The sequence below is a fragment of the Bicyclus anynana genome, chromosome 20, assembly GCF_947172395.1.
Source record: "Bicyclus anynana chromosome 20, ilBicAnyn1.1, whole genome shotgun sequence".
In the NCBI taxonomy this organism is placed as follows: Eukaryota; Metazoa; Arthropoda; class Insecta; order Lepidoptera; family Nymphalidae; genus Bicyclus; species Bicyclus anynana.
Genome location: NC_069102.1, coordinates 5,407,318 through 5,433,600, shown reverse-complemented (window position 1 = coordinate 5,433,600; position 26,283 = coordinate 5,407,318). Strand labels below are relative to the sequence as shown.

The following is a 26,283-nucleotide window of genomic DNA, read 5'->3' as shown; positions in this document are numbered from 1 at the left end:
CGTAAAAAATCAAGAAAACACCATCATTAGCACCATTATATTAGAATATTAATACCTGACGTTTCGAAAGTGCTTGTAAACTAAGCCTAATAGAAATAAATGAATATTGTCTATTTAGACCGGCCAAATTAAACCACTGGGCTATCACAGCTCAGCTGAGCTGTGATAGCCCAGTGGATATGACCTCTGCTTCCGATTCCGGAGGGTGTGGGTTCGAATCCGGTCCGGGGCATGCACCTCCAACTTTTCAGTTGTGTGCATTTTAAGAAATTAAATATCACGTGTCTCAATCGGTGAAGGAAAACATCGTGAGGAAACCTGCATACGAGAGAATTATCTCAATTTTCTGCGTGTGTGAAGTCTGCCAATCCGCATTGGGCCAGCGTGGTGGACTATTGGCCTAACCCCTCTCATTCTGAGAGGAGACTCGAGCTCAGCAGTGAGCCGAATATGGGTTGATGACGTAAATTAAACCAAAAAAAAGAGTAAAGTTACCTAAATTTCCACCAAGCTGAAAATCGGTAAGATTGTTTAAAATATCATTAAAAACAAAATTCGAAAGTTCCCTATCTTTCCCCTGTAAAGAAAAAAAATTATTTAAGGTCAAATGTCAATAAATGAGTTTTTCGCGATTTTCAGCAAAACGGTAAGTTTCATCATAAAAATACCCAAGACAAAATTGTAGATCATAAAATTATCTACAAAAAATTTATTAATACTTTTTTTCTGCGAGCCACCGTTTTTGAGACATAACGATTCTAAAAGTTGTAATCGTCGTAATATGCATGAGTACGCCAGTGTCGTCGAATTTTAGCTACAACTTCATCAATTGATATTTTATTTGATGAAAATATGACAGTTCCAACCTGCCAACAAAAATTTCATTCTTTTCTTCTTTTTTTCAAATTTAATTGAATTTGCTGAAGTTTTTAAAAATAGTAATTCTACTCGGCAAGAAATTATTACTAACGCACTAACGCATAGCATTCGCTTTCTTCTTTCTATGTACGGAGCTCCTAAAAAAACTACCTGCTTATATTGACTATTGAACCAATTAAACGCGAGATTAGATTACCGATACGTTATTGAAAAATGTTGCAAGACTGGAAGTATAAGCCCCGCGGTAGACAGAAGCCGGTCCGGGTAATTGGCACTTTTTAGAGTAAACAGACGGACCGCAGTTTCGCGAATATGGTAATTTTTTCTGGGAAACGTGTGGACGTAAGTGCCACTCTCGTTTGGGATCACATCGCAGATTATACGGCGAGTGCATTGAAATTGGACGGCTGACAGCGAGATCGCACTGACTTTTGTTTTTTTTTTTTAATATTTTAGCCGACTCTAAAAAACGAGGTTTTGAAGTTCTCAATAAATTCAATTCACAAAGGCTTAGTTTACAAGCACTTTTGAAAAGTCAGGATTATGTAATAATTTAATTTTATCTAATGGTGGTAATAATAGTTAAAAACTTAAAATTAAAGTTACGTCCATAAGGCGCCTTGGTCCGAGAACAGCCCACAACAAACTCAGCCAAGGTTTATTTTTTATGTTTACCACCATTAAACAAACTTTTTTAAAACTAAGCACGCAGTCGTACGGTTTAACACCAAGCTTTTTTTTATCATTTATATAATGATTAACACTATAATAAGACTTTCCTAAAAGCTATACTGTAATTAGCAGATGCCTGCAATTTCGTTCGCAACTTTTCCCAAGCCTACAGGAACAAGGCATTTTTCCAGGATCAAAATGTATCTTAATTCAGGCTATGTGGTTTGTATGCCGTTGCAAGAGGATTACAAGCAAAATCTCTTCATAATTTGCTTAAATACCATGGCGTCACTAGAACTGCAGCAAGTTCTATATTAGAACCAGTATCCAAAGATGCTCTAGTAGTATCTTACCAACGCTAGGTAGGGAGAATAATAGGTAGGTAGGGGTAATAGAGACGTTCTATATTAGAACGAGTATCCAAAGCCAAAGCTGCTCTAGTAGTGTCTAACCAAGGCTAGGTAGGGAGACCAACATGAGCGGAGAAGGGGAGTGTAAGTTAACAGTCAAAGATATCCTTAGCCCTACACCCATTGGTTACAAGTCCAGTGTTCTGCTCGAAGATTTCCTCTCTACCACACAATGGACCTGGCACCCGCATACTGAATCTATGGAATGCTAAGATATTCGCCTCAGCAATGTAGTCGTTAAAAGGTAACAGATTGTCGGACTGTTAAATTTATAATTTTAGTATGAATATTAAGCATATGGAAATTACATTCCAATTCTTCACGACAATGATGCTTGGCGACAAAACAATCATGGCACATCTCCGGATGTACATAGACATTAATAAGCTTTACTACTATTAAACGATGCCACAGCCAATGACATTTTTTTTTACGAGAAGATAGGTTACGTTCATACAAAATCACTGCAAAAAGTGTTTCGAATTTAGCGACACCACTGAGCGCATACATGCACAATTTTGTCATTAATTCCATTGTATATTTATCTATATATAGTTTTTCCACTTCCTGAATACACAACTCGATATTATCGACGGTATTTAGGTATTATTTGTTTGATAAATAACCTTCACTTTGTCACTGACATAGCTCATCGAGTCGCGAAGAAGAAGTGGCAATGGGCAGGCCACATAGTTCGAAGAGCCGATGGACGTTGGGGTCCCAAGGTGCTGGAATGGTGACCCCGCACCGGAAAGGGCAGTGTTGGTCGACCCCCCACAAGGTGGACCGAGGATATCAAGCGGGTTGCAGGGAGCCCCTGGATGCTGGCGGCTCAAGATCGTTGTGCTTGGAGGTCCATCCAAGAGGCCGGTATCCAGCGGTGGACGGCGTATAAGGTAAGGTAGGTAAATAGCGTTCGTTGTTTAATAAGCGACTAAATTAAATTAAATTAATCTTTTTTTTCACATTTTCCGCCACAGTTTTGGCTAGTATCCCTAGTATAAAACATCACTGGCCACAGCCAGACACAAAACACACATATCTTAAAACACGCCTTTTGTGTCAGGGGTAAAAACACACAATACATCTGTAGAGAACTTGACCCAGTTTCGAGAGTTTATATTTTTCGGAAGGCTTGGATGGAAGCACACTGCCCCTATCTGCCGGGGGCGCTTGTCAGTGGGGTGGCCGACATTTCCCTGTCCTACATACTGTGCCCTTGAAATATAACGATTTGTTTGTGTTGCCTTTTCAAAGGATGTCGCTTTCTCGCAAGCCAATTGTGCACTCTGTAATTGCACTGCAGTATGCTAATCTATTAAGATTTTCACTCTCCACTTATATTTATGCTTATAAAAACCATATAAACTTATTAATGGAGTAAGTATTGATGATTCTTCGGGCATTTCATTTTTATGTTTTGCTAAATTGTTAAGTATATTATTGTTATTGATTAATGTTTTTGTTAATGAATTATTGTTATTGAATGTTTTTGTATTTAAATTAGTAATATTTTCTTTCTTTTTTTTTTCTCTCTTATGTTATTTTTATTATAATTTGTCATTTTGTTTGTAATTATCTATTATTATAATGTATGTATAGCCTGGGAAGACGAATTGGGCAACTGTAATGTCTTCCCGTGTATTGATTAAGTAAATAAATAAATAAATAAATTACGTGTATACGAATTAGCAGACGCCCGCGACTTCGTCAATATAAACTAATTTATATATAAATCAATATAAACTTTCAAGCTCTATTTCACCATTTTAGAGTTTGAATTTTAAAAATTTTTGAATACCATTATATTTCGTATTTTTTTCATGATTAATGAGCAAATTTTTAAAACTGTAACTCAATATATGAAGGACTTTCCATACAAACTTTCAACCCCCTTTTCACCCCCTTCTTATTTTATTTTCGCAATAAAAAGTATCCTATAACCTTCTCCGTATTATGGTCTATACCGTGCCAAGTTTCATTTGAATTCATTCAGTAGTTTCAGCGTGATGCCCGAATAACAAAAAAACACGGTCAGACAGACAGAATACAGGCAGACAAAAAATCAAAAAAGAAACATTTTTAGCTTCAGTATCGATTATAATGCCATATAATGCCCTCCAACTAAAAATTTCAAAATATCTTCGTTTTTAAATCGAATACGCAAATTACCGCGTTTCGAAAACTTGTAGTCACAAGTAATATTATTTTTTAATAAACAGAAGCGATATTTAAGGAAGTGCGATATGCTTTGACTAATTAGTTTACGCGATATGCGATTATGATATTGCATTAGGTACCTATTTTCCGTATACCTTCCAGTGTAGATCGAATCTTCAATACAACCTTGTTAAGCACTAATTACATTTCTACCGTGTAATATTTCTTAGAACTTATACATACTCACTCAAACAATTTAGATAATGTTAATTACTTGCTCGCCCTTATCTGATAACAATATAATAGCGATTCTGAATATCCCGACCTTCGTATGCCTTGACACTGAGTGTGTAGTAATCACTGCATTGTAAACGATAAACATGAATCTTACAAGTAGATTTTGAAGAAGAGAAGAAGTCTACACTAGAGACAGCCTAACTGTCTATAACCTACACATACACTACATTACATTAAAAACCTTAGGTTGTTTATTTAGAATCTAAAATAATAAAATGTAACTAAATTTTAAATCAAAAGTGTAGTGATTATTTACAAATAAACACAGATGGTGGGAGGCTTCGGCTGTGGCTAGTTACCACTCTACCGACACAGACGTACCGCCAAGCGATTTAGCGTTCCGGTACGATGTCGTGTAGAAACCGAAAGGTGTGGATTTCATCCTACTCCTAACAAGTTAGCCCGCTTCCATCTTAGATTGCATCATCACTTACCTTCAGGTGTAGTGTATGATTAATATAAAATATTAAAGATTAATGTATGTGAGGGTATTACAATAAATGATCAGTATTGAACTAAAAAAAAAAAAAAGATTGAGATTGTAGTCAAGGGCTAACTTGTAAAGAATTAAAAAAAACAGCATGGAATAAAGAAGAAAAGTAAAATAAAAGATTTAACTATCACAAATAAAGAACATACATAAAAAGAAAAAAAAATGGGAGAAAGAAAGAAAATGAAATAAGATAAGCACATTAGTCATAAGAGTACCAAGTAGAGATGTATTTTTTCCGAAAACTATATATTGATTCAGAGTAAATGTTTACTTTAGAACTGATATTATTATACAACCTCTTAGATCGAAGGACTATTGAGTTATGAACAAACAATAAATACATTTCAGCGATAAACGGACGGAGCACTCGCGATGTTTGCAGGATTTGTAGACCCTTGCAGCTATTTGAACCAAACACGTATACAGGATGTCCCGTAAATATTACGACTTAATACGACACACAATAGTACCTATAAATGTAAAGGAGATGGTCCATTTCAGGTCCACTCTTGTACCCCGTATCATTGAAATTTAAAAAAACAAGGATTTCATTAAAATCTAAATAAGTAAATAAATATAACTACATAAAAAGAAATAAATAAAATTAAAACCCAAGTTTTTGAGATAAATCAAGATGGCGCCCATAAAGCAACTATGACATGACAATTGACAGCAAACGTCAAATCGACTACTGCATTGAAAACGTCATTAATCCGCCATTATTACCCATATTAATGTTGTATTTCTTGGGAGAGAATAAATATTATTTTGAAAGAATTAATTTAAAATCGTAGATTTGTATAATCAAAAATAGTTAAAAAATATATTTTCTTTTATTTCCGCCAGGGTACAATGACTGATCCTGGGCTCCATACAATTTTGGACCATCTCCTTTCGGCTAACATATATTGCGTCACCAGCTATCGCCCTGTAGAGTATGTCGTACTATTTACGGGACACCCTGTATAGTATCGATTGAGGATTTATTGCCATATACGAGAATGTGAGGCTAGCGTGTAACCGTTTTAAAGTACTGAAACGAAGCGGTTAGGAAACTAGGTAACGAATTTTGAATTATTATTTACTACCCTATATTTATTACGTTTCTGATGAATTTCAATAATAAATCAAGCTATTCGTTTATGTTTTGTCGATGTGTGTGTTTATGTGATAATTCACATATATCACAAAAACACACACATAATTTTAATTAATTAAGTCATTTATTTAATTACTAACGCATACTCTGTGAAGTATTGTAGATGGTAATGATCGGGAATTCGTATTTTTTGCAGGATTTGTAGACTCACTGCAGCTATTTGAAGAAAATACGTACATGTAGAAGCACGCACTTCATAGAAGCAAAAAAGCACTGCCTACCCTACACAAACCCTTGTTGGACTACAGAATATATAGTTGGACAAGGAATTTTCCAGTTTTTACTTATAGGGCATACCCTAGGTAAAAATATTAACACAACAATTTAATCGTAGTGAAGTACCTACCAAACCAAAGTGTAATGGTCTGGAAACTAGGCATCCAATTTTGAATTATTTGCAACGTATTACAATATTTGTTGAATTTCGATAATAAATCAATACCTACATGCTTTGTCAATATGTGTGTTTTTGTGATGTTTATGATTTACACATGAATACTCTGTAGAATACTTAATAATGATGATAATGATTGGGACCGACGGCATAACGGTTTAACGATGGACGTTAGGATCTCAAGGTGCTGGAATGGCAACAGGAAAGTGGACTGAGGACATCAAGCGGGTTGCAGGGAGCCGCTGGATGCTGGTGACTCGAGACCGTGGTGTTTCGAAGTCTATACAAAAGGCCTATGTTCAGCAGTGGACGTCCATCGGCTGATAATGATGGTGATGATGATGATATACTTAACCTGACTTTTCAACAGTGCTTGTAAACTGAGCCAAATTGAAATAAATGAAAATTTAATTTGAATTATACCGACTGTTACATGATTTTATTAAATTTTAAATTGTGTAAAAACACACTGTTGTCTACACACGTTGTTTTCGTTAAAGCAACAAGATTACTGAATGAATACACGTGTTTATACAATAAAAAATATATTATGACATCGTTCGAGTGTTACAATATAGTGAAAAGACTTGTTGTTATCGTGTGTTCAAGATAATGCACTAGATAGTGTGGGCGTGACGTTTTATTTTATTTATTTTAGCATTGCTTTACGTACTAAATTCTTCAGTGCCTGAAGACGATCGTCTTATCTTTGCCGATTCGGCAACAGCGACTTAACACTCTGTCAGATCACATGCGGGCTTCGATTATGCGCCCTCCTGACTTAAGTACCCTATTTTTACGAATGTCCTGGAGCAGACATGACAAGTTAGGGTACCGTCCATATGAGATATTGGACGGTGGCTTGGCCTTAAGTTGCTCACGACAATTATCCAGATTCCGCCTCCGCCTATCTTCAAAACCAAAGGGTGAACATAGGACCTCCACTCTGACCGATCTCGAACGATAGTCTTGTACCAAATTACGAAATCCATAGAAGAACCAAAATTTTACAATAAAAATAAACTGGCTTTACCGCCACCTAATCCTATAATCCTACTATCCTACTAATAATATAAACGCGAAAGTTTGTATGGATGTTTGGATGTTTGTTACTCTTTAACGCCGCTACTTCTGAAGCGATTTGGCTAAAATTTAGAATGGAAATAGATTTTATTCTGGATAGACACATAGGCTACTTTTTATCCCGAAAAAAATCCATGGATTCCCATGGAGATTTTGATAATTTTCAGATTTGAGAAAACTGATGTTTTTGATGATATGAATGTTTGTTACTCTTTTACGCCTACACAAACCCTTGTTGGACTACAGAATATATAGTTGGACAAGGAATTTTCCAGTTTTTACTTATAGGGCATACCCTAGGTAAAAATATTAACACAACAATTTAATCGTAGTGAAGTACCTACCAAACCAAAGTGTAATGGTCTGGAAACTAGGCATCCAATTTTGAATTATTTGCAACGTATTACAATATTTGTTGAATTTCGATAATAAATCAATACCTACATGCTTTGTCAATATGTGTGTTTTTGTGATGTTTATGATTTACACATGAATACTCTGTAGAATACTTAATAATGATGATAATGATTGGGACCGACGGCATAACGGTTTAACGATGGACGTTAGGATCTCAAGGTGCTGGAATGGCAACAGGAAAGTGGACTGAGGACATCAAGCGGGTTGCAGGGAGCCGCTGGATGCTGGTGACTCGAGACCGTGGTGTTTCGAAGTCTATACAAAAGGCCTATGTTCAGCAGTGGACGTCCATCGGCTGATAATGATGGTGATGATGATGATATACTTAACCTGACTTTTCAACAGTGCTTGTAAACTGAGCCAAATTGAAATAAATGAAAATTTAATTTGAATTATACCGACTGTTACATGATTTTATTAAATTTTAAATTGTGTAAAAACACACTGTTGTCTACACACGTTGTTTTCGTTAAAGCAACAAGATTACTGAATGAATACACGTGTTTATACAATAAAAAATATATTATGACATCGTTCGAGTGTTACAATATAGTGAAAAGACTTGTTGTTATCGTGTGTTCAAGATAATGCACTAGATAGTGTGGGCGTGACGTTTTATTTTATTTATTTTAGCATTGCTTTACGTACTAAATTCTTCAGTGCCTGAAGACGATCGTCTTATCTTTGCCGATTCGGCAACAGCGACTTAACACTCTGTCAGATCACATGCGGGCTTCGATTATGCGCCCTCCTGACTTAAGTACCCTATTTTTACGAATGTCCTGGAGCAGACATGACAAGTTAGGGTACCGTCCATATGAGATATTGGACGGTGGCTTGGCCTTAAGTTGCTCACGACAATTATCCAGATTCCGCCTCCGCCTATCTTCAAAACCAAAGGGTGAACATAGGACCTCCACTCTGACCGATCTCGAACGATAGTCTTGTACCAAATTACGAAATCCATAGAAGAACCAAAATTTTACAATAAAAATAAACTGGCTTTACCGCCACCTAATCCTATAATCCTACTATCCTACTAATAATATAAACGCGAAAGTTTGTATGGATGTTTGGATGTTTGTTACTCTTTAACGCCGCTACTTCTGAAGCGATTTGGCTAAAATTTAGAATGGAAATAGATTTTATTCTGGATAGACACATAGGCTACTTTTTATCCCGAAAAAAATCCATGGATTCCCATGGAGATTTTGATAATTTTCAGATTTGAGAAAACTGATGTTTTTGATGATATGAATGTTTGTTACTCTTTTACGCCTCGACTACTGAACCCAATTAGCTGAAATATGGTATTGAGATATATTATAGCCTGGATTAAAACTTAGGCTACTTTTTATCCCGGAAAAATCCATGGTTCCCGAGGGATTTGTGAAAAACTAAATTCCACGCGGACGAAGTCGCGGGTCCGCTAGTTTATCTATACATTCTGGAAAGAAAAACATGAAATACACAATAAAGAAAAGTCATAAGCCTAATAATCTCGGTGAAATCACTCCTATGCATGTATACATACAAAAAACACCGCCTCGTTTTTAAAAGTCGGTTAAAACATGAAATTATAACTCTAGCCTTTTATAACTTTGATATAAATTGGTTCCCAATATTTTTATTTACTTTCCCTCCACCTCTATATAATTTTCGACTTATTATTTCTTTACTTCTTATTCTGAGGCCATGGCTTTCGATAATATTTTAGAAGCAATGCGTCATGCGGTGATTTGGTGCTATTGTGGTATGTATCAATGATTGTTTATTCATTTCTGTACATATTGTTCCAGCTGCTGGCATATTCACTATTTCGGTCTTTATTATCAATCTTTTGAAGTGGACAACAAAGTGTCATCTACATACTCGTACAATATGATATCCACCGGATGACATTTGTAATTTGTATCACAGAATGTGGATGACATTTTGTCAATTGATTTCTTTTTTATTTTGGTTTTGATAAAGACCAAAATAGGAAATAGGCCAGCAGATCTACTAATTTGGTCTTTATTAACAATCCATTAAAATAAACATCAAATCAACTGACAAATGTCATCTACCTACTGCATAATACCCAGTAGGGTTTTCAGTAGGATATTTGTTACATAGAATCTCAATTTCATAAGGCAACTAATATACGTCACAGTTAGTGAATTAGCCTGCTGATTTCATCCCCGTTTAAAACGGATTCATTGTTATGTTGTTACCGTCTTTGAGCGTTAATAACGTGTCGTGACGTCATTTCTTTTCATCTTCTATTGGGTCTGACTATGGCTGTTAGTTGCATAAATAAGGTTTTTAAGGATTTCAAAATATAGTGTTAACACAACCACAACAATTTTATTTTACGACTTTGTCTTAGTTTTTAATGTACATACTCATGATAAATTATTTTTAGTAGAAATAAATAGTAGGAATAAATTTTAGTAGGAATTATTTTTAGTAGAAATATTCACTGTGCTAAACCGCGGACGGACGGACATGACGAAACTATAAGGGTTCCTTGTCGAATGCGGAACCATAAAATAGTTAGATTTATTATTAATTTTTTATTCGTATCACACCGCGTTAATTTCCGCTACAACGTCAAAGTCCTGGCCCTGGGTTTGTACTAACAATGCGTAACATACTCATACCAATCAGTTCTGAGAAAGCCCGAGGAGAGATATGTACCTAATGTTACGTTTTACCAAAAAACATTTCATAATATGCTACGAGTCTTTATTGTACCTACTCGTTGCTTTATAATATCGTATATTATGTACGAGTATGTATACTGCCTTGTTTGAGTTTATTGTAGTTTCGTCGTTATCATCCCATATTCGGATCACTACTGAGCTCGAGTCTCCTCTTAGAATGAAAGGGGTTAGGTTAGGTTAGGATAGATTAGGTACCAGAATCCGATACTTTCCGAGAATCCGATTAATTGGAGTTTACTCCTTAGGAATCGATTTTTCATATATAAGATGGAAACGGGCTAACTTGTTAGGAGGAGGATGAAAATCCACACTCCTTTCGGTTTCTACACGATGCCATACCGGAACGCTAAATCGCTTGGCGGTACGTCTTTGTCGGTAGGGTGGTAACTAGCCACGGCCAAAGTCTCCCACCAGCCAGACCTCATCACTTACCATCAGGTGAGGTTGTAGTCAAGGGCTTTCTTGTAAAGAATAAAAAAAAAACTATAAGTTAAAACTGTGAAAGTTCCAATCGCGCCCACTCAAAGAAAAAGCCCATATTAGAACTCCGCCAACAATGGGTAGACGGTAGACTATCGGATTTTTGAAAATAGTTAATTTTAACTTGTATAATTATAAGAGAAGCTGGTGTATAATGTTCATTAGAATATCACACGACACCGCTATTACCCGCAAACCGCACCTGATCCCTATTAAAAACTTCACCAAAGTAATCCTTGCTCGTAACGTGAGAAACAATAATAACGCTACATTAACCGTTGTTTACATTAACCTAGGTAATATAGCTTGGCAACTTAGTTCGTAACATTCACGATGCTCCGCGCAGGCCGGGGGCGTGTAGCGATGAATGAAAAACCCACGACACAGTCGTTGAAACATAAATTTTGTTCAATGTTGTTTGTTTGTAAAGCCGTGATAGCCCAGTGGATATGACCTCTGCCTCCGATTTCGGAGGGTGTGGGTTCGAATTCGGTCCGGGGCATGCACCTCCAACTTTTCAGTTGTGTGCATTTTAAGAAATTAAATATCACGTGTCTCAAACGGTGAAGGAAAACATCGTGAGGAAACCTGCATACCAGAGAATTTCTTAATTCTCTGCGTGTGTGAAGTCTGCCAATCCGCATTGGGCCAGCGTGGTGGACTATTGGCTTAACCCCTCTCATTCTGAGAGGAGACTCGAGCTCAGCAGTGAGCCGTATATGGGTTGATAACGACGACGACTTAAGAAAACATGTTCTCAACTTCTCAGTCGCCGAACAATGAACATCGTGAAAACTCTTTTAAAAAAAACATTGGAGTTTAAAAAGTTCTCTGCCAAAGAGTTGTCGTGGAGCATAGTGTTTAGCAACACAGGTCATGGTTTCTCAAATTATTCATATAACAGTGTAAAAAACATTAGGAATTTATGCTTGGACGACTGAGGGTTCGGACCTTTGAAGTTTTGCTTTATTAGTTGTGTATAATAACGCAATTCTAGACGCAAACCCACCCGACCGTCTAAGCACATAAGCTAATTTGCTTATGCCAGAGTAAAGCCATCTTTCCATCTATGTTAGTATGCGTTACAAGATGAGAAATATAGCAAAATTATCAATAGGACTAATCTAAGAATCTCTATCTCTATCTATACTAATACTATAAAGCTGAAGAGTTTGTTTGTTTGAGCGCGCTAATCTCAGGAACTACTGGTCCGATTTGAAATGTTCTTTCAGTGTTAGATAGCCCATTTATCAAGGAGGACTATAGGCTATACATTATCCCGATATTCCTACAGGAACGGGAATCACGCAAGTGAAACCGCGCGGCGTCTAGTCTTAATATATAAATGCGAAATTCTAAATGAATTCATTCATCACGAAATCTGGAAAATCGCTTGATGTACAAAGACGAAATTTGGCAAGGAGGTAGTTTATAGTTAGTAGGTATCCGCTAAGAAAGGATTTTGCGATAGGGCCGGATAAAGGAGGTCTAAGGGCGTACGAAGTCGCGGGCGTCCGAATATTATAATTCTATGATAAGATAATTTTTCATAAGTTTTTTAATACCTGCTCCTTCTAAATTTCTGGAACCCAAAATGTATGTGTGTTTAGAATTTCATACCTCAAAAAAACAGCAACCATATAGAATAATCTGAATGTCCGTCGTTTTACCTGTCTGTTTCCCGTTTTATGATAATACGCTAACTAGTAACTAACTACACACGTATAAGCTATAGCTTCATAAAGAATAGTTTGTGCCACAATCACGAAACAGTCAAGTCATTTTTACCAATATGTGAAAGTTTAGTTATCTAAAATTCTTAAAGCTCTGATACAGTACTAAGAGCTCTATTTAGGACCCCATATTTAGGTTATTTTAGGTTATATTTAGATTATGGACCCCATGGGACCTGTGGCTGGAATCGGAGCTCTATGATAGGCATACTTGAATAAAGATCTTATTAACTTTTGAACAGTAATAGAAACTGTTGGTAACTGTAATAGCAGCCAACTTTAGTTTTTTGAGGGTTTTATTAATTCAGCTATATTCATCTGTTATCGCCGCGTTGCAACGACTTGCGGTACGGACGGCTTCAGTGTGCTCGTGGCGTTCGAGCCGTCCACATCTCTTGTTGTATAATTTTTTAAAGGTTACTTGGGATAGGCGGGGAGAGTGACTTGAGTGGAAAAGGGGAGTGTTTGCTAACAAAGGTACCTTTAACCCTACACACAACGTTCACAAGTGCGTGACTTCACTCAAGGTCATTCTCTGCCATTCTACGGTCTTATTTTGATTACAGTTTGATTTGTTAATTAAGTTGTCCTAACAAATGTTGTGAATCATGACCTTTGTTCGACATTAGTTTTCTTATTTTTGTTATAACTTCTGAGCCTGCTAAAACATCTCCTCAGCAATCTACGAAACATAATTCATTATTTTCTTCATATATTCGGATGAAAAGGTCACAAGGCACCAGCCCCTGTAGGCAAATGGCTCGTCGATTCTCTTTCTACGATCGCAAACGTTTCGAAAACCAGATAAATGTTTCGGAATGACATTTGCTATCGATAGGTCACGTGATCAAGATCTGTCATTCCCATACATTTTTCGAAGCGTTTGCGATCGTAGAAAGAGAATCGACATGCTACTTGGCTACAGGGGCAGATAGCTTAGCATAGCTTTAGTTAGCTGCATAGTTTAAATGGTACAACGGTTTAATACCGCTCTGGCAGATAATGAATTCAGTGCATCTGGCCGTTTGCCTACAATGCTAGCTACCCTCAAATTAGAATGGAATTGTTTTGCGTTCATAGTAAGACGCTTATAATATTATCGTCTTATGTAGCTACTAGCTGACACCGCGCGGTTTCACCCGCGTGGTTCCTGTTCCCGTAGGAATATGGGAATTTATAGCTTATAGCCTTCCTCGATAAATGGGCTATCTAACCCTGAAGGAATTTTTCAAATCGGACCAGTAGTTCCTGAGATAAGTGCGTTCAATCAAACAAACAAACAAACACTCTACAGCTTTATAATATTAGTATAGATTACTAGCTATTGCCCGTTACTATGTCCCAATGGCGTGCACCTTATACATGCATTAAAGTTCTGCATACCCTAGTTTTCTTAATACTTATTATATGCAGATTTTCCCAATTTGGTTAATTTTTCTTACTGGTGCATACCCTGATCGACAAACTTATGCACACCACTGCTACCTCCGAGTGGAATTTAGTTTTATTCAGGTAATAATTTTTCATGACTATTAATATACATATTATATGCAACTATTTCTTAAAACTATCTATGTATTAAATCTGACTATAGTAAACGCATTATCAATTGAGTCATCAGCTGGCCTATTCACTAATTTGGTCGTTATTGACAACCTATTAAAATATACATTAAACCAACTGAGAAACGACATCTACCTACTGTATGATATCCATGAAGGGTTGTCAAAATAAGTGAATTAGCCTGTTGGTCATTTTCCTTTGTTTATCTCAGCCGCTCGCCCGCCTCAGTTGGTAACGCACTGACTAGTGAGCCTAATAACTGACTGACTAGTTGTCTATAAATACATATCTATATATATGTCACAGTTAAATTGTAAAATAAGTTAGTTTATAATCTCACTCGCGATATTGTAATCTGTCGATATATTGTGAACTGAACATACTGATTACAATTTAACGTGTTATTTTTCGGTATATTATAATCTATCGAAGTGAAATCGTTAAACTTAACTATAAATAAATAAACTGTCTATTACTTAGAACAACTATCAAATAAACTGCATAAGTATGGCCTGCTGTATGCAATTACGAGAATAACTCTAGTAACGTCTAGACGAATGTGATCCTTCCTGCATAACATTAAGGTCCATTTTAGAGTGTAAACCCACTTAAGTGTAGTGCAACAAGTCTCAAGTGGTTGTACACATGCTCAACATTACAATGCAAATGCCAGTGATAAGATCTCTATCGTAGAATGTTATTCCAATTGAGGTTGAGTTTGGAATTTACCAATGGGATTGGTTCTAGCGATCCGATTCGATATGGATATCAATTTGGTTCTATAAAGGAACTTGTGAACGTTATTTATAGGGTTCCGCACCAAAAGTGTAAAACGGGACCCTGTTCATCATCATCATTAACAATCGATGGACGCCTCTTGCATGGACTTCCAAACAAAATGGTTTGGAGCCGCCAGTATCCAGCGGTTCCCTGCAAACCGCTTGATGTCCTCGAACCACCTAGTGGAGGGTCGACCAACACTTCGCTTTCCGGTGCGGGGTCGCCATTCCAGCACCTTGCGACCCCAACGTTCATCGGCTCTTACAGAAAGACAAAAAAATATATATTTAAGGGTCTCCCATACAACAAACGTGATAAGTTTGCTCAATATGATAGTAGATGCTTGAAATATTCACAGAATATTAAGTTAAACTTACTATTAAGTTTAAAAATTAATAGTAATAGTGCATACTAAATTGAAATTTATATTCAGTCTCATACAACATACATGATATTTTTAAAATATTCATAGATAATGGTACGGAACCGTACATGTGCAAGTCCGAGTCGCACTTGACCGGTTTTTTAATCATCCATAATATAGACTTCCAGCTTTTACACAACGACATAGGTCTGGCGATTACAGGCACAAGTCACAAGTCCATATTATCTATACTAATATTATAAAGAGGAAAACTTTGTTTGTTTGTTTGATTGTAATAAATAGGCTCAAAAACTACTGAACCGATTTTAAAAATTCTTTCACCATTCGGAAGCTACATTATCCACAAGTAACATAGACTAAATTTTATTTTGGAAATAAATAGGGTTCCGTAAGATATTTGGGTCTTTCGGACACAAGGTGTAAAAAATTAACCAGAAAAGTATGGTAGGGGTAGGTAGGAATAGGGTAGGGGTAGGGGTAGGCTGGAGGTAGGGGTAGGCTAGGGGTAGGGGTAACTACCCTAGGGGTATGATAGGGGTAGTTGAAAGTTTACATCGAGTTTTACGCGGACGAAGTCGCGGGCGTCGGCTAGTTCATGATATAGACGTTTATTAAACGTTTATTATCACACATAATATAATGTAGTAAATGTCACTTTTAACGGAATAAATAACGTTGACGATATATGTCCCTATCACAGATTTAGATCACGTAGGGCAGCCCTATCTTTATGTGACATGTTATTAAATCTAGGTTTCACTTCGTCCCACAAGAATACTGTACGTGAAAATCTTGTGGACAGAACTACTGAAATGAATATATAGGTTGTTGGCTGAATACTATGCTATATACCTATTTATACAGGGTTCTGGGGAGTATTTCCCATAACTTTGGGGTTATTTTCTTTATTGAAAATTAATCAAAAGTTAAAAATGTTCAAAGAACATGTGCTCTAAAATTAATATTTTCGCAGTAAATAATGTTTCTTTTGTAAATAGATTTTAAAATGTGTCCCTCATCATCATCATCTAAATGTCAGCCGATGGACGTTCACTGCAGGACTGCCTTTTGTAAGGACTTCCAAACATCACGATGTCGTCAGTCCACCTGGTGGAGGGTTGACCAACACTGCGCTTTCTAGTGCGGGGTCGCCATTCCAGCACCTTGGGACCCCAACGGCCATCGACTCTTCGAACTATATGCCCCGCCCATTGTCACTTCAGCTTCGCGACACGTTGAGCTATGTCGGTGACTTTAGTTATTCTGCGGATCTACTCATTTCTGATTCGATCACGCAGAGATGCTCCTAACATAGATCGTTTCATCGCCCGCTGTGTGACTTTGAGTTTTCTTATGAGGCCCATAGTTAGCGACTAAGTCTCGGAACCATAGTATATGTTTTCTGTGACCATAGACCATCACTGGCAACACGCACAGGTTGTCAATTTGGCGGTAGTTTTTGAATTACAGCCTTTGTTAATGGAGTCTGTGGTTTTTAGTCAATTTTACTACACTAATTATAATTTTAGCTTATTTTCTAGAGGTAAAAACATCTCTCTGGATGTAGTCCTAGTTATGTTTTAATTGCGATGTTTCCCGAACCATTAGTGCTGAAAACATGCTTTTGAAATGTGTGATTTATTCGCTTTCTGTTTTAATTTGATATTACGAGTTAATTTGATCGGGAATCAACATTGTTCATAGGTAATATTGTCAGTAATTAAACTGGGCGTCTAGCCACGTGGCACGTCGATTCTCTTTCTACAAACGCATTAACGCTTCAATCAAAAACAAACAAAATGTTTGGGAATGACAGATGAGATCGACAACTTGTCGATAACGAATGTCATTCACATACATCCTTTGATTTTCGACGCGTTAGCGTTTGTAGATAAGAAAATCGACGTACCACATGGCTAGACGCCCAGTTTAATTATGGCAAATTCAGTTTTCACCAGTGACTCTGAGCCTTCTTATAAGGCCCATAGTTAGCGACCAAGTCTCGGAACCATAGATCATTACTGGCAACACGCACTGTTCGAACTGTTCGTGGTTTAGTATCGTGTAAATAACTATATCTAAGCACTTAAGAAAACACAGTTATCTTGAAATCACAAACTGACATTTCAATTTCATTTCTGTGTATTGATGATGCGAGAGTGAGCTTGTTTGAAAGATGAATCATTGAATTAAAAGTACAACTCGTGCAAAATACGCTATGCCGCGATTAAAATACAATTCGCAGGCAGAAAGTGCGTGTAAACGTGTAAAAAGATAAAGTAAACACAAAGTTTACAAATGAGTGTTTAACGAGCTCCGAATATTGTTTACTTTGTAGCATTCGAAAACACGGGAGTTGTAAAACTATTACGCTGAAACTCTGGACTGAGCATTTTGTTGAGGAATTTTCCTCGCAAGGAAAGTTCTTGAGCTGTCGGAATTGGATGGCGAATAAAGTCACCGGCTGATTTCTTTTAAATGACAAGTATTATATCTAGGTGACCGAGCTTTACCTACTTGATATTTTACTTTAGTAGGTACATTAGGATATAAGTACGGTAAAATTACAGCGATATTGCTGGCCCGAGCCATGGGGTTACAAGTAAGCAGAGGCTGTAATTATCAAAGCGCACGTAAGTCTACGACGTTTTATAACACATTTGCGAGGAAACACACTATGAACACACTTTCTGAAAATGAACTTGCACCTTTGCTCGTTTTCCAAGCCGTATGAAATTAATAAATTCATCACTACTTGATATTTTAAATTATAGATTTTAAAATTAAAACAATACAGCGAAAAGAAAAAGCGCGCGGAATAATATTAGCTTTTTCACAGTTAGCGAAGTGCGTACAACAGTATTTTTTTTTCTTAGGCAAATGCACTAAAAACAGCCAGTATTACTAATAAAGTAAATTTATATTCTTTTGTTTTTGTTACAGATAAATGGTTTAATTTTTTGTTAAAATTATCAAAATGACAGAATTAAATCTCTATATATTATTATATTATCTCAAAAAGTTAATTTCATTCATAAAATCCAGCTCTTTTCTGTAATAAAAATTGAATGAATTTTAATCACGTGAATTACGCAAACAAAAATATTTCTGTCTGTTAACTAAAACTAAGAGGTTTTAGTTAACAGACAGAAATATTTTAGTTTGCGTAATTCACGTGATTAAAATACAATTCTCTGATAGGAAAGACCGTGTAAACACTCGAGGAAAGTAAACTTGAACTGTACAAATGAGTGCTTCACGATCTGAAGTTTATAGAAGCGCATCGGGAGTAATCCTCAACGTACATATGTTTGTATTTCTCTAAATTTAATATTGTCTCAATGATCGTATGGGACTGAGACATACCCGCAGCTAAGTATTAGATTAGACTAGTGAGCCGAATATGGGATGTTAATGATAATGATGATTATAAATTCGAAAGTACCTAAGTCTGCCATCTTACATTTGACCTTGAAACAACCTTGAAGTGGAACATAGGCAACTTTTTATCCCGGAAAAATCCACGTTTCCCGCAGGATTGATAAAAAACAGAATTTCTTTCGAACGGAGGGATTAATTAGGATGCCGTCCGCTAGCAATAAACAAAAAAAAATCTTCAATAAACCAGCTATCAAAAGCCAAACGCATTTTTCAATCAGATCAGGTTTCTGAAAATATCGCGTTTAAATCCAACTCTTCACCATTTGACAAATAAAGATAGGATCATTATTCAATCACTTTTTTCTCTTTGTTATTTTAAAATTCAAATTCAATATGCATTCCAATAGCCATTATAGGCTCTCCATAAAGCGTCAAAGGTTTTAAAGTACCAGGGGATCATAAATTGCATGTACTCGAAAACCCTCGTCGAGGCTTTGTTGAAGCCGTATTGTTCGTACAGCCGTATACGATTACCGTAGTACCAACCCATTTCAAATACGACTCACGAAGTGTAAAATGAATGGATATCGGCAATATTTTTTATATCTGACGTATTCAATAGGTATTTGTAAAATATCAATTATTAAAAAGAGGTTATGAAGAAATATAATAAAATTAACTCATCGTTAATTGTCACAGGATGTTGACTCTACATTGAATAATATACTAGCTGACGCGGTTTAGCCCACGTGGTTCCCTTTCCCGTAGGAGAACGGGGATAATATATAGCCTATAACCTTCCTCGATAAATGGGCTATCTAACACTGAAAGAATTTTTCAAATCAGACCAGTAGTTCCTGGGATAGCGCGTTCAATCAAACAAACAAACTCTCCAGCTTTATAATATGTAATAATATATAGATACGAATAGAGAAAAAAATAACCCCCCATAAATCGTTAATTATCAATAAGGGCTAACTTGTAAAGAAAAACTTAGGCTTTTTTATTGCTACTAATTTTTATTTATGTAATGTACTATTACTGTTTATTTACCTACTAACGGTCGCTCAGAAATTCATCCGCGTGAAATACTACAGTTTTAATTTTTCCGGTATAAATATGTATTTGTTAAGGGCTAACTTGTAAAGAAAAACTTGGGCTTTTTTATTGCTACTAATTTTTATTTATGTTATGTTAATTACTGTTTATTTACCTACTAACGGTCGCTCAGAAATTCATCCGCGTGAAATACTACAGTTTTTAATTTTTCCGATATAAAAAGTAGCCTTATTGTTGCTCAATAACCTCCTCTATCTTCCAGTGAAAGTCCCATTCAAATTAGTCCAGTAGTTCCAAAATCAGCGCGAAACAAACAAACTCAGCTTTATATTATTTTTATAGATAGTAGTAGAATAATTATTTTTCAATCGGAAGCTTTCCTTTCAATATTGTTCCACGATTATCCACTGATAATCCATTTTCCGTGGAAAATTCGATGGGAAAATGAACGAAATGAAGCTTTTATAAAATAATAACGGGATTGCATGAATTATTTTACAAAAGCCTATCTACGAGTACTAGGGGAGTATAAAGCGCCAGGGGTAATGAATTTCGGCCCGGTCACGTATTGGAAAACGCCCTGATGAGTCCTTTGTTCACGACGTATTGTTTGTCATATTACCTTTGAAACACTCCCGAAATTACTGATCGTATTTTGGAAGGTTTATTTAATGATTTTCAGAAAATAATACCAAATCAGCAACTGTTTTATGTCAAATCCGGTCAAATCGTAACTAATATTATAAATGTGACACATGGTGTAGCCGACGCCCCGCGGTTTTCCTCGTAGTTATCGTTCCAGTCAGAGTAAAGAGATAAACTGTAACCTGTAACACAGCCAAACATTGTGGCTTTCTAGTGGTGGAAGAATTTTCAAAATCGGTTTAGTAGATCCAGATAATACGTCCAACAACATCACAAACAAGAATAAAAGCTCTTTAAAATATTATTGGAGTATGAAAAATAGTTGTTGGTTGATTCTTAGATTCTGAATTATCAGAATTTCATAAAAAATCCAGCCGTTTTAAAGGAGCTTGGTAACAAATATCGCGACACGAGAATTTTATATATAGGGTAGAATTGTGATAAGTAAATTGGTATACTATATTTTGTTAATAATTTTATAGAACTTCGTTCGGAACCATAAAAAAGTTTGAAACACAATTTGTTCATCTGTCCAACTCTTTGATAATTTTAATAGAGTTTCTAGTTTTAGTTTATAAGTGTTTACCTGCATGGATGAGTGTAGATAAATGTATTTAGTTCAAGTATCTATTCCTGCGTACTAAATAGATTAAGATAATATTTATTATGGTCTAGTACATTATTGTTATATAGACAACGTAATTAAAATAAAATTACAATTTAGATTAAGAAAACTACTTTGTCAACTAAAAAAAGGAGATAATCTTAAAGCGATAAAAACAGATTTATTATTGAATCTAAGTTATCAACACTGCCAAACAATCTGCATTTATCAACTATTTAACTACAAATAATATAAATTATGTATAAACGAGAAAAATCATTTTACCTCTGTACAATAAATAAGTACAAAACAAAAGACTTATATACAACGTCATAATTAATTTTTTGTTTGCAGTGCTACCCACACTGAAGGATAAATTATTAGTAAATTAATTTTTATTTTGCTAAATTGACAGACTCTCCTGTAAATTTTTTTGTCATTTGGTAATTATTTCGTTTTCATACAACACTATTAATTATAAATAACTATTATAAATCAATTGCGTTTTATGATAGAATAATTAATCAATAGCAAACACTTTACTTACCTCTGACTCAACATCACCGTCCCCAGTTTCTTCTATAATATTCGTCAACAGAACACTCGGTCTCATAGAAACCCTCGGTCTGAAAGTTGATCTCCTTTTGGTTTCAAAAACTTCCTCCTTCGAGTCATCGCCTAATGTAGCAAACTGCTCGTAAAAGTTGATCACACCTGACAACTCGCCGTCAATATTTACAACTTCCTCTGGACTTTTGTTTACAGGTTTTCTATTTTCAATCTTTCTATACCCACCATTTTCAGTATTATTTTCCCTTACAACAACTTGATGGGTTTCATTATATTCGAATTCTAAATCAAAACCTCTCTCTTCGAATAACCTTTTGAATCTAGTCCAGCAACTAGTTTTTTTGACTTCTTCATGTTCTCTTACGTTTTCTTCTTTTAAACTTATACGGGTAACATCCATACTTAGGTACTAAATTCTCTCTCCACCCATTTTTAAATTTGGCACTCGAGTTAATCAAACAACACGTCTTTTTACACACTTGCACACAAAATACCTATTTCCGACGTTCTGTAAAAACTACGTAATTGGTTGCATTATGATTTATATTGCGGTGAAACTATTATTTTACATAATTGTCATTATTATAAATTAATAAACACTTAACGCGAGCTCACACACGGACAACCGTCTTGATTAACTTAAGACAGTACTGTAAATACTTGTCGCATAGATTATAAAGATAACATGATAAGGAATCACTATTTTCAGGGTTTATCAATCAGCGTGGCATTGATTATTATTTTACATACACTTACTAGTGACTAAATTACCACGCCTTATTTGTAGATGTGTGAAATTTTATCGCCAGACGCTTAGTTTTACTATTATCATCATCAACATCATCAACAACCCACATTCAGCTCACTATAGAGCACGAGTCTCCTCTGAGAATGAGAGGGGTTAGGCCTTAGTCCACCACGCTGGCACAATGCTGATTGGCATTGGACTGAAAATTCTCAGGTATGCAGGTTTCTTCACGATGGTTTTACTTCACCGTTTGAAACAAGAGATATTTTATTTAATAAAATGCACATAACTGAAAAGTTGGAGGTGCATGCCTCGGACCGGATTCGAACCTATACCCTCCGAATCGAAGGCACAGATCATATCCACTGGGCCATCACGTAGTCAAATCTTCAAAAGTAGTTAAATTTTAATGGTGTTTTTCGAATGTTGCCACAAATCTAAAGTCAGCCATTGACCATCAATTATTCAAGTGTGTCGAGCGACTGGGACTATAATAGCTCTGTTTATCCCAAAGAAAGTATAAAAATACTCTCTTTATATGTGGACGAGGATCTGGCCTTTTCAAATCTTCTACCACCATAGTCCAATCTAATAGTTGTCTACCGAACGTACCGTTAGGAGCATAAGCTAAAATTAATGAGTGAATGAGAACGAACAAAGGCCTGTAGGGTCGGTGTACCATTCATATAATCATTCACTACATAGTTTTTCATCGTATTTTCGTTATTGCAAATATCTAACATTGTTTTCTCAACGAAATTACATAATTATCGTCATTTTACGTAAATTTACATTATATAGTAGTAAAAGTAGCAAGTATTAACGTTATTTTAACAAAAAACTGATATTTACATAGTTTTTTTGAAATATTTAAGTTAGATGATTGTCAAAACAAAACATCATTGCCACTTGATGTAATGGTCAAGGACATTTCGTAGAAATACCAATGTTAGAGCATCAGAAAAACGAAAATACGACGAAAATCGATGAAGTGACTGATTGTTTGAATGGTACACTGAGATACAATATAATAAGGCAGCTGGCCTGGCCTGATCTGGCTATTGAAGAGGATATTAAATTACTTAGAGTGAGATAATTGCTAGTTCACAATTGTGCAGTATAATACGAGAACCTTTTATGACGACGACCTCTCTGGCACGATTGGTAATGCTGTGGTTCTCAACACAGAGAGATTCCATTCTCACCTCGGGTCAGTTTAGGATTATTTAAATTAGCTCAGCTCTGGTCAGGTGATCATCGGCCGTAGCTAGTCACCAACCTATCAGCAAAGATTTACCGCCCAAGTGATTTAGCGTTCCGATACGATGCTGCGTAATCAAAGTTATGGGCAGAATACTTGTGTCTTCTCCAAGTATTGCTCCCATCTTACGACTAAATCGTAACTTAACAAGTGAGATCACAAGGGCTAAATTGTCATTAATTAAAAAAAAAACCTGCAATCTGTTTTTTTTATTCTCCTCAAGTTAGCCTTTGACTACAATCTCCCCTGATTAAGATGTAAGCAGGCTAACAGGTAAGGCATGTTTCTTCACGACATCGTGCCGGAACGCTGAATCGCTTGGCGGTACGTCTAAGACGGTAGAGTAGTAACTAGCCACGGCCGAAGTCTCCCACCATCAAAATTATGATGACTATTGATAGCCGTTGCCGAAGTTGGGTAGGAAGACTGTTATCACGAATCTGTCTAAGATTTAAAGTAGAAAGAAAAGATAACAGAGTTATCTAATATTCGTATTTGCCAACTAAACACGTTTTGAACCTGTGTTTTTTTTATCTCGCCGAGAATCTGTTGTCAAAGGCGAATCGAAAAAATGTAAGGTTTCATATAAAACTTCTTGGAAAGTGTTTATATTATTTCGATAATCTTAAGGATAAGATTCGTAATGAAGGTTGAGGTTAAATACATCCTATTTGTCACTGATGGTAATCGTTTAATAATGAGGAATTTTTGAAGAATTTTAATTAGTATGTGCGTGACGTTGACAATTCGACATCATATTATTTGTATAACGTTTGTGGATATACTGCTTAGGCATCATTCGCACGAGAGTTAAAAAAACCAGCATTGGCGGGCGTAGCGCATAGTATGAAGTTGAATAAAGGTCTATTTCCAACCCACAAGATTGAAAATGCAACACTGCTCGATAAAAAAGCGTCGTGGTTTAAAAACGCTGTCGTGTGAACATATACTTCAGGATATATTTGAACGCTTTTTAGACAGCCGATAAAACTGGTCGCTTGTTGGTCCATAGCGACCAACACACGATCACTTTTAGCCCTCTTTCGCAAGAGAGCTTGGTAACGGACGTTAAAAAATCGTTCAAATATAGTATGAAGTTAAATGAATGTCTATTTCCAACGGCCGAAATTGAAAATGCCACACTACTCGAAAAAAAGCGTCGTGTTTTAAAAACGTTGTCGTGTGAACTTGGGAATGCATTTGAACGCTTTATTAACGTCCGTTAAAAAAGCTCTAGTTCGAATGAGGGCTTATCGAAAGTCAAGCCGTTAAAGGCCGTAAAGATTACTTTAGTATTTTAGTCGAGTACGAACGATTTTTGGGCGGTAAAATTGTTCGTACTCGACTAAAATCCGAACTAGGCATTAGCGCTGCAGGCATGTGAGATTACTTGATCGCCAGTGGCAGACATAACCTACGTTAAAAAACGTTAAAAATCTAATTTCGACCGTTGTATATGTAAGGATTTGTAATAACCAGAATCTCACGTGATATTCTTATGGCCGTATCCCAAGTAAATAATAACTATAGGTAGGTAATTTAATTTCACCCGTTTAATAGATAAGAGAAAAGTTATCTGCAAGAGGTGTATGTACTGTGCACATAAGTAAAAAGCAAAAAGTAAGGGTATGCACTTACGGCGAGGTCGACCAGCGGCTCGTCTTCAGGCGTCAGAGCGAGCGACGAGCGCCGCCCGGCTCGTGGCCCCGGCGAGCCGCTAGAACTGCCTGAAACAATTGAGACGAATACTGTTATAATAATTTAGCTCACAGGAATTATCACAACCTTCTACAAAACCATCATGATATCTGTCTACTCTATCAACTGTGTATGCTTATAGTCTACCTACGATACGAAAAACATAAACAAGCCGTTTTAATATTTTGGCCTGTTTGTCTGTTTGTCCGTTTTTACTGTAACATAGAGGATCATGAGCAAATTATAGACTAATTTTTACCCCAGTAAAATCCATTATTTCCCGCGGGATTCTTGTAAACCCGAATTTCACGTTGACTTAATCGCAAACGTCCTTTATGTATGTTATCGCCGCGTTGCAACGACTTGCGGCACGGTCGGCTTCAGTCTGCCCGTGGCGTTCGAGCCGTCCACATCTCTTGTTGTGTAATTCTTTATGGGTTACTTGGGATAGCCGGGGAAAGTGACCTGAATGGAAAAGGGGAGTGTTTGTTAACAGTCAAAGGTACTTGAACCCTACACACAATGTTCACAAGTACGTAACTTCACTCAAGGTCATTCTCAGCCATTCTAGGGTCTTATTTTGGTTACAGTTTGATTTGTTAATTAAGTAAGTTTTCCTGGCAAATGTTGTGTATCATAACCTTTGTTCGACATTAGTTTTCTTATTCTTGTAATCACTTCTGAGTCTGCTAAAATGTACATGA

At 36.2% G+C, this 26,283-nt stretch overlaps 1 protein-coding gene across 1 annotated transcript in view; it reads right to left on the bottom strand.

The window, feature by feature from the left end:
* The window catches only part of LOC128198030 (high affinity cAMP-specific and IBMX-insensitive 3',5'-cyclic phosphodiesterase 8-like), a 209,715-nt gene that overhangs the window by 52,616 nt on the left and 130,816 nt on the right, over positions 1-26,283 (bottom strand). Inside the window, exon 5 of the mRNA XM_052887935.1 lies at positions 25,520-25,608. Within this exon, the coding sequence (XP_052743895.1) occupies positions 25,520-25,608 (89 nt within the window). The remainder of the gene's footprint in view (positions 1-25,519; positions 25,609-26,283) is intronic.